The sequence below is a fragment of the Ostrea edulis genome, chromosome 3, assembly GCF_947568905.1.
Source record: "Ostrea edulis chromosome 3, xbOstEdul1.1, whole genome shotgun sequence".
NCBI classification, from domain to species: Eukaryota; Metazoa; Mollusca; class Bivalvia; order Ostreida; family Ostreidae; genus Ostrea; species Ostrea edulis.
The window spans coordinates 68,433,309-68,442,909 of NC_079166.1; the positions used below are offsets into that span (position 1 = coordinate 68,433,309).

General features: G+C 34.4%; 1 protein-coding gene and 1 long non-coding RNA gene across 2 annotated transcripts; one reads left to right on the plus strand and one right to left on the minus strand.

Moving 5' to 3' along the window:
- The first annotated feature begins 763 nt into the window (after positions 1-763).
- On the plus strand, positions 764-3,851 carry LOC125662111 (uncharacterized). Its single transcript, XR_007365264.2, has 2 exons — positions 764-1,154; positions 3,633-3,851. It is a non-coding gene; the product is annotated as an uncharacterized LOC125662111 (long non-coding RNA).
- Positions 1,230-5,357, minus strand: LOC125659018 (uncharacterized). Its single transcript, XM_048890524.2, has 3 exons — positions 4,837-5,357; positions 4,031-4,175; positions 1,230-3,765 (listed from the first exon to the last, which is right to left on the minus strand). The coding sequence occupies exons 1-3, from the start codon at positions 5,177-5,179 to the stop codon at positions 3,537-3,539; spliced, it is 717 nt and encodes a 238-aa protein (XP_048746481.1). The 5' UTR covers positions 5,180-5,357; the 3' UTR covers positions 1,230-3,536.
- Positions 5,358-9,601: the final 4,244 nt, after the last annotated feature.

Sequence of the window (9,601 nt, forward strand, 5' to 3'; positions counted from 1 at the left end):
ACAATAATTCATATGAAACATAATGCTTTTATTAAAAATTTTGTCATTCCCAGCACAGTACAAAGTCCCTATTTATTCCTATATTTCCCTATAAACTTGAAGGTTCCTATATTTTCCCTCTAAGTCCCCCTATAAAGCCCTATGTAGGTGTAGCCAATTGGCAGCAAAATTTAAGCCATATGCTTATTGATACAATCATACCTATGATACATTCAGATATGTATTTTTGTTACATGTATTTTTGACAAAACAACACTAATTTAAGAGAGTGGCTTTTTAAGAAACTGAAATACTTATCTCGAAACTTCTTTAATTTACATTTTAGCATATATTCTTATTATTTTAACATTTACTGAATCAGCAATCCATTTGAAGATTGTCATTATAAGCATGGCTTGCTATTAAAATCAATGGACTGGGCAAATATGAACTAAATTATACCATGTCATCTAGATCATATTTTTCTCCATTTCATTATATTAGTTTCAAATAAGCAATTTCAAACCTTTCTATTTTATTTTAAATGTTCAATTTATCCACTTCTAACATTTTGAAACTGTCTATATGCTGATCAATGTCAGTCCTTCTGTCAGCTCAATATAACAAACTTGTGGTTAAATCTGTAGTAAAATCCCAATATTTGCCCAATAAACTGCACAAAAAAAATCTTATAATCCTATATTATTTAAACCAAAAGTGGCTTGACACCCTGACAATGGTTTTTCTTCAGATTTTCAAATTACCCCCATCCCATTTTCATAAATTTTACATACCATTATTATTATTATTATTTTGTTTTGTTATTATTATAGTTTTCCTAATATATTATATAGATTTGATTCAATCATAGGGCTCACAAGAAAACAAGAAGTGTTGTAGAGAGAGGGATAGGCCAACTTAAGAGAAGATTCCATGTTCTGCATGGAGAAATCCGCCTTTCTCCAGAAAAGGTGTGCTAAGTCATCATTGCTTGCTGCGTTTTGCACAACATATGCAAATCTAGACAGATACCTTGCCCAGCTGATGATAGTGGGAATGATGATGAAAATGTTAACAACCAACAAGATGATGGGCATGCTACTGGTAATCATCAGAACGGTCAAACAGAAGGACTAAGGTACAGACAACTATTTGCAGAAAATCACTCTTGATTGGTAAGCATTATGGAGGCTGGGACATTTAAGATAGAGATTAACAAAAGATGTTTGTAAAACACATATGCCCCCCCATGGTGCAAAATTGAAAAGGGTTATACACACACACACATCATTTAATTGAGAGTAGTATCATCAATTCAAAATATTGAGCAGACAATATATTCCTATGTCAAGAGTGGATTGACCATGTGACCTAAAAATCAATAGGGGTCATCTTCTTCTGAAGATGTACCAGTGTACCAAGTTTGATGTCTGTCAAGCAAAGGGTTCTCAAGATATTGAACGGACAGTATATTCCTATGTCCAATTTGACCCTTGACTTTTGACCATGTGATCTGAAAATCAATAGGGGTCGTCTTCTCCTGAAGACGTACCAGTGTACCAAGTTTAATGTCTGTCAAGCAAAGGGTTCTCAAGATATGGAGCAGACAGTATATTCCAATGTCCAGTTTGACCCTTGACCTTTGACCATGTGATCTGAAAATCAATAGGGGTCGTCTTCTCCTGAAGACGTACCAGTGTACCACGTTTGATGTCTTTCAAGCAAAGGGTTCTCAAGATATTGAGCGGACATTATATTCCTATGTCCAGAGTAGATTGACCCTTGACCTTTGACCTTTTGACCTGAAAAACAATAGGAATCCTCTTCTACTCATAACTAACCCACATATGAAATATCATTATCATCAAGTGAATGGTTCTCAAGATATTGAGCGGACAACACATGGTCTACAGACCGACCGACCGACAGGTGCAAAACAATATGCCCCCTCTTTTTCAAAGGAGGGCATAAAAATTATATTTCACATATTTTAAAAACTGAATTCATGCATTATTAAATGTGGCTTTGTTTCAGAAATTGTTTGTTTGCCCTTATATCTGACCTACTGATGATAATTTTCAACCCCTGTTTTCCTTTTAAATCATTTTAGTATACATTAAATTTCTTTTTCTTTAAATCAGACATTCAACATTACTTTATACTAATACCAATTGATTATTGTATCAAAATTTAAAAAAAGAAAGAAAAAAGTACATGTAAAATATTTCCTACCCTCTTAACTATTGTCTATAATCCTCCAATCAGAAATGGACAAACAAACATATTTCAATTTTGGCCAGAATGAAAACAAATCTACTACAGACATGTGTTTTATCATGATCATCAATTTATTTAGTTTAAGAATTATACAAAATTGAGTCAAATAAATTGATAAATAATTTTCATGAATAACAGTCAAAGGCAGATATTATATTTCATATATTTTACTGGTATACAGTGTGCAACTAAATTTTTAAAAAAATACTTTTCATTCATGTTTTCTTCAGAATGCAAAAATTCTGGTATCACACATACACAAACTTCACATTTACAAATTTCATAAGAGCGAGCAGAGTTTTAACAGTTACCATATACAAGTACTAATTGTATGTCTTGTAAATTATTTTAAAAATATGTTGTAACAGAAATTTGTCGATATAGTTATATCTGTAATATGATACTCATAATTAATGTAAAACAATAAATTTTGGACAATTAAGTCACATATATATATAGTCATTCATGTAATGACAACTCATTGCAATGAAAAACAATCAATTTTAGGGATTCAATTTGACTTATATATAGTAATGAGAATGAAATAATTCTTTGATAAACAATGTCACAAACTATCAAGCTTTATGGAAACTGAAAAAATTAACAGTTTATATGAATATGCAAAATTTCCTTAAAAAGTCATATAAGATTTACAGTTATTAAAAAATCGTAACACACAGTAAGAAAAAAGTTACAGTTTGTTTTTGGGTTGTTATCTGTTAAGTTGTTCTTATAATTGTTCTCCTCTTCCTATACTACATTGATATGATAACCATGGCCCTGCAGTTCTTTAAAAGATTTCTAAAAAAAATGTTTCCAATATATTGACATGTAAAAATCTGATCCATTGTTGTGGCCCCACTGTACCCTCTAGAGCCATGATTTGAATAAACTGAATATACAATAGCAGAGGATGCTTGCTTATCATCATGACTATAATCATAGCTAGCAGTGCATAAGAAGATTTTTAAAGACTTAAAATTAAACTTAAATATATAATCCCATGTACAACTCTGATCCCTTATTGTGGCCCTATCCTACACTCAGGGTTCACAAAATGAACTAATATGAACATTCGACAATGCTTGCAACTTTGATTCTATTGAGAAAATAGTTTTTAAAATATATCATATTCTGATAGTCACATATAAAATGTTTCCCCTACTCTGGTCTCACCCTAACCACAGTGGCCATGAATTTGAATACTTGAATCTGAACTGCCTGAAGATGCTGACAAACAACAGCAAAAATATTGATCAGTCTCTTAATCTAAGGATGGTTCATTCCTCTTTTTTAAGCTTTCTTATTTTCATTTCCAAATACTGGACTTCTAGTTCCAGCTTCCTGCAAGTTAGTTCTTCCATTTTTCTTTTCAGGTTAATGTCCCTGCTGCTATTGCCTGAGGTTACCAATGGCAATGAAGACTCCAGGACAGATGTTACTTCTAGGGGAGTTGATCCAAGAATGTGGGGATCTGTATCTGGAGGTCCTTCAATTACATGGATTCCCCTATGATGGGAAGAGGAATACATTATTCTTTATGAATCTTGTATTAATCCATTTGAGAATGATTAAATGATGACTTGGATGATTAGTTTAATAATTGTTGTTCTATTTCTATTTTGATGTTTATATGATATATCATTAATTTATTTACACAAATCAAATTACAAACATTAATTCTGTCATGGTAGATTCCAATCAATCAAAGAATTTGACACCTATTATGATACAATTTTAAATAGTAAATGATGTTACTCATTAAGTTACTTACACAGATTCATCACCAAGTATATCTAGGTTTAGCAGGGACGTATCAATGCCTCCCTCTATACCCATTAGGCAAGTGTTATTTGCCCCAATTACACTAGTAACAGCTTCCGCTACAGCACTCAATGACTTCGGAGGAGGACCACCACCTGCAAAAAAAAAATGTCTTCTGTAAAAATGTATTGAATTGCTACATACTGTGTGGATTTCTTTTTATCCTACAGGATTTATAAAGTGTTAAAATATAATATTACTGTAATGCACTGTATAGAATTATAAAAGAAATGTACGTGTTTTAAATAACATGAATTTAAAAGCATATGACATGTCAAATATTTAATTGGCGGGGGGGGGGGGGGGGGGGGGGTCTTTTTTATCACATGAAATGTTACATTAATTTCTGAAATCATGTATGATTGTTGAATAACAATGTCATAAGGAATGCTGTTATGATTTTCAAGTTCCTTAAATGATTAAGACAATTTAAAAGATAAAGGGGTCGAAACAACTAGGGGCCGAAACGACTTGTGAGCGAAATGAGTGGCCAAAACGAACAAAGGTAAATACCCCACATTATCTTTTCATCGGTATAATTCCTTGCAATGAAAATGAAATGAAAGATTTGCCTGGATAAAATACGCATTTTAATCTCACTGTGTTAATGGGATGCATAAGTATACTTGTATATTTAATGTGATACACAAGTTCTCCTAACACTCGCGTACTCGTCAGTATATGTAGGCCTATGCACCTATCTATTGGTCATAAAACTTGTATTCACCATAATTTACAATTTCATCACCAACTCACCTGTACCAGTAATTATACGTCTGTGGTTGGAAATCTCCGTTTTTGTCTTCGAGAAGATGTTGTGCCACTTTTTCTCAACTTCTGCTGCCGTTCGAGTTGGCCCAACACTCATAGCACGAAGTTTTACCGCAATCTCCCCCCACGCTTTCGACTTCATTTGAGAGGTTAACTGGGGACTTAGTTTCCCTCTCACAACATCCTTGTATTCTTCAACAAGAGTAGTGAGTGCCAAGGACTCCTCACTACTCCAGTTTGGCTTTCGTTTGAGTTTGTGGCTTTCCATGTTTACGTCTGCGAAATTTGACAGATGTGACGTAAAACATGTTAAAAATACGACCTCCATCGCACAAGAGTTCCACCTTTAGTTTGGGAAATACTATGCGTTGCTAGGGTGACTCAACTTAAGTTTTCTAAATTACTAAGAACTGTACTTAGCTAAGAACAGTGCTTAACTTTTTTATGAATTGATACTTAAGTATTTTTCTTAGCTAAGAATTTTTTTATTACTTAAGTAGGAAATCTAAGAAAAATCTTAGAATCTTTATGAATCCCGGCCCAGGTCTTCCAACAGCCTGTTGGAATTCCCATGGACAGGAATTGTGCTCCTTCATCAATTGACATGTTTTTGGATTCTAACGAGGCAGATTTCATTCAAACGTTCTTTACGAGAAGAGAAAAATTATTGCTATGGTATTTTAGACAATTTGTCGACTTTCTATTAGCATGCGGCGACTGGATATATCCAGTAAACTTAAAATAAAATAAAACACAGAGTCTTCTACCACATCTGTTTCATACTTCGATGTTTTGCTGAACATTAACGTTAACAACAGACTTAACTCAACTTTTCGACAAACGGAGTGACTTCAGCTTTTCCACCCCCAATTATTCATATCCATGTAGCAAAATTCTTTTATCACCCGTAGAATGCAAGGTGAAGATAACGAACAGTGATCAATCTCATAACTCCTACAAGCAATACAAAATAGATAGTTGGGCAAACACGGACCCCTGGACACACCAGAGGTGGGATCAGGTGCATAGGAGGAGTAAGCATCCCCTGTTGACCGGTCACACCCGCCGTGAGCCCCATATCCTGATCAGGTAAACGGAGTTATCCGCAATCAAATCAGTGTGCCAAGAACGGCTTAACAATCGGTATGAAACACGTCAGACAGCATTTGACCCAATGCGAGGTTATATTGACGAACTAGATCGTTATAACGACCATAGAATTTGCGGAATGCTGACTTCAATCGAGACTGTTGAAATCCCTGTAGAATATGACGTGTATGTCTCCCAGCTGCTTCGATAGGCGAAAGCATCTTCTGTATACGACCAATTTTTAAACAGAGGCAGGCTAAAACAAATACGTTGGTGTTAAAGGGGTTTTCACCAGTCTCATTTAAAGTCACCATTTCGCAAATTTCATGATCACTATAAAGATTTAGTTGCAAATTCAACGTCGTCAGACGTGTTTAATACCAGTGGTTAGGGCTCACGGCGGGTATCACCGGTCAACAGGTGCTGTTTACTTCTCCCACGCACTCGATCCCATTTCTATTGTTTCCAGGGGTTCGTGCTTGTTCTAATCTAAATTTTGTATCTTTGAGGATTATATGCTTGATCACTGTTCGCTATCACCTATTCCATATAAAGTCACCCTTCAACATCAATACTTATAATCTGTAGATATAAATTTAAGTTTTTGTTCAACTTGTAAAATAATCTGATACGCACTTGCTTCTTTCTGGTGGGACATACACAACGCCAAACAAATTATGATCATCAATACTGAAGCAATACCAGATATCGTCATTATCAATATTGAATGAAATCTTACTTAATCTAAGACAAAACACATTTACGATCTGTATTCAAAATCTTCAATCTCAAAGGCATAATCTTGTACGTGTAGTTTTCGAAGCTCCAAATAATCATTGTACGTGGGTATCAAATATAAATCGTGCGTGTCCAAAACGGATATGAACAATGATTTTTATGAGAATGGTCACACGACAACTTGGGAGATAACAATACGGTTTTTTAAATATTTCTTTTCACATCATAAGTCAAAATGTCATGAGTTTTGTACATGTATACCAATCTTGACCTAAAATGCTGCAGTCAAATGGTTCAAATCTAATATTAGTGCATTACATTATGACGAACATTGTCAAATCTGAAGAAAATAAAAAAACGCTCTCATTGATGGCATACGAGACATGATTTTTCTTTCAAATAAAGGGACAATTAAGTTTTCGGAAGTAAACATACGAGTTGAAAGTAGGCATTCTCTACTTTTCTTAGCTGTTATAACATCCGGTTTAAAGATTTACTTCCCTTGAAAAACAGGAAGAAACCTCTCTGGCATGCCCTTCATTGACATTTAACGAAATATGTCAAAACACGATTTGTGTCTTAAAGCATTAAAAATAATTTTTTCCTGGAAACATAAGTGACATCTTGCTAAAGTTTTCAATGATTTAGAAAACACAGTAGAAGAGATGACCAAATTGACTGATTTATCTATGTGTATAACACGAGACTGGCAAGTTACACTTCAACGTACAGAAGGCTGTACACTGGACTAGCGGAGCCTGTAGTAGATATCAACCAGCCTAACTTAGGCGGAACCATAAATAACTAACTCAGTTTTGGTTGTATATGCATGGAAAAAGTTAGGATAACGAACAGTGATCAATCTCATGAATACAACAACGGATACACAATTAAGACTATAGAACAAACACGGACTCCTGGAAACGTAAGAGATGGGATCAGGTGCATAGGAAGAGATCCTTCACCTGCCGACCGGTCACATCCAACAAATTAAAATCTTTGAAATATGAAATAAATTTCAAATACCAGCAGACGGTATTCATCAAGGTTTTGTTTTCACTTCTGTTGAAAACAAATGTACATGTAGGCTGGTGTGAAGGAAATTATACACTAAAATGAACAAGAATTTCAGTATCGATAAACACAAAATTTACCAAATAATAAGATCAATTTATCGCAAATATGAAAACACATGTTTCGTTGTTTATCAAGCAATCAAAACGTAAAAGAGATTAAAACGGACTCAATGATTGCGGAAGATGAGTTCTAAACACAACACGTAACGCATATGTAATTATCACATGTATATCGTATTGATACGTATAACATTGTACTGATATCAAATATTGGCAATGCATCAATTTGACTATCGATCCCCTTACTGCCAGCTCGACCCTGTTCATCGTATTCTCTATAAGACGTATCCATTTCACCGGAAATCCCAAGAAATATATCGTCTTAATGCTTAAAATATCTGAAAGTGACCTTTCAATAATCCTATTATGTTTCTAATATCTGTCGCACATTGACATGCTCATCCTTATTAATAGCCGAATTGATCTTTAAAAATAAGCAAGATCGTGACACTTTGCTCACAATGTTGATATTTTCTTCTTTACAGAGTGTGGTTATGCAAGCCTCTTTATCGCTTTATACACATGCTTTGATATACTAGTAGTCTGTTCTTTGACAAACATAAGGTGATGATTTCAATAGATCTTGTTATATCGCATGAGAAGTATTGCCTATCTTGTAAATAATATTATCTAGGCCGCTCAGATCACGAACCACGGGTCTAATCGATAGGGTTCGTACATAGATGCACACATAATATATTTATTTCCGAAATAATTAACTTACTTTCATCTTGCTATAGAAAAAGTATAAAATAACCGCATGTAAACATGTTACACAGGACGTGAAACAATTAGCACATTATATGTAGAGAAGAGCTGTTGTGATTTATCGATATTTCTCTACAGGAGAAATGTTACAATCGTTCAAACCAACACGGCATTAATCAAGAGGAAACGTTCGCCAATATCCACTTTTTCTTGTTATAACGTTTGGTAAAACCAGAGGAATATGGCGTGGACGGAATGTCCTTTAGCAATATATTCATGTACCTACACAAGTACACACAAACGACTATCATGAACACCTGAAGTCATAAAATATCAGTAATAAGGATTGTACATTTCTCAAAGATTGATTTGAACTTATTCTATTTTATAATACATGCACTGAACATAGGCGGATCTAGGAATTTGTGAAAGGGGGGGGGGGGGTCGGGGTCTAGTACTTGATCTTTTACGTACTTTTCACAATCGCCAGTCCTACCCCCATGTACCCCTTTGCTGGTGTACATAACATCTTGGAGGGAGATCGCGAGACTGTCTTTATACATGAAACTGCTTTGGTTTTTACTGCTTGTTTCCAAAGTTATAGTCATTCTAATCTCCATATTCAGACTTTAGAGAGAGAGAGAGAGAGAGAGAGAGAGAGAGAGAGAGAGAGAAGTTGATTTAAAGGTTACTCCAAATAGGCCTGGTACTTCTTTTTCACTTTCAAATTGTCTTCTTTTATGCTATATATACTATTTAAGAATTAGTAGGTGATACTTGCATGTATCTGACGAAATTATCGTAAATACATAAATAAATTTATCATAGAATAAAATGATATACTGGTGTTGATAAATTTATCGTAGAATTAAATGATATACTGGTGTTGATAAATTTATCGTAGAATTAAATGATATACAGGTGTTGATAAATTTGAGTGATGTAAGTATCCACCTTTTATATCATTGGACCTCAAAGACTCGTTAAAATTGAATACTTCTTAAAACTTTTTGCCCCCCCCCCTCCCCGGATCCGCCCTGGCCTGAAGGATTGGAAACACCTTGCAAAGTCCTTTAATT

Coding starts and splice junctions, on each gene's coding strand:
- LOC125659018 (XM_048890524.2), bottom strand. CDS start 5,179: ATGGAGGTCGTATTTTTAACATGTTTTACGTCACATCTGTCAAATTTC. Junction 4,176..4,836: donor ACGTATAATTACTGGTACAG/GTGAGTTGGTGA, acceptor TTTTTTTTGCAG/GTGGTGGTCCTCCTCCGAAG. Junction 3,766..4,030: donor ATACTTGGTGATGAATCTGT/GTAAGTAACTTA, acceptor TTCCCATCATAG/GGGAATCCATGTAATTGAAG.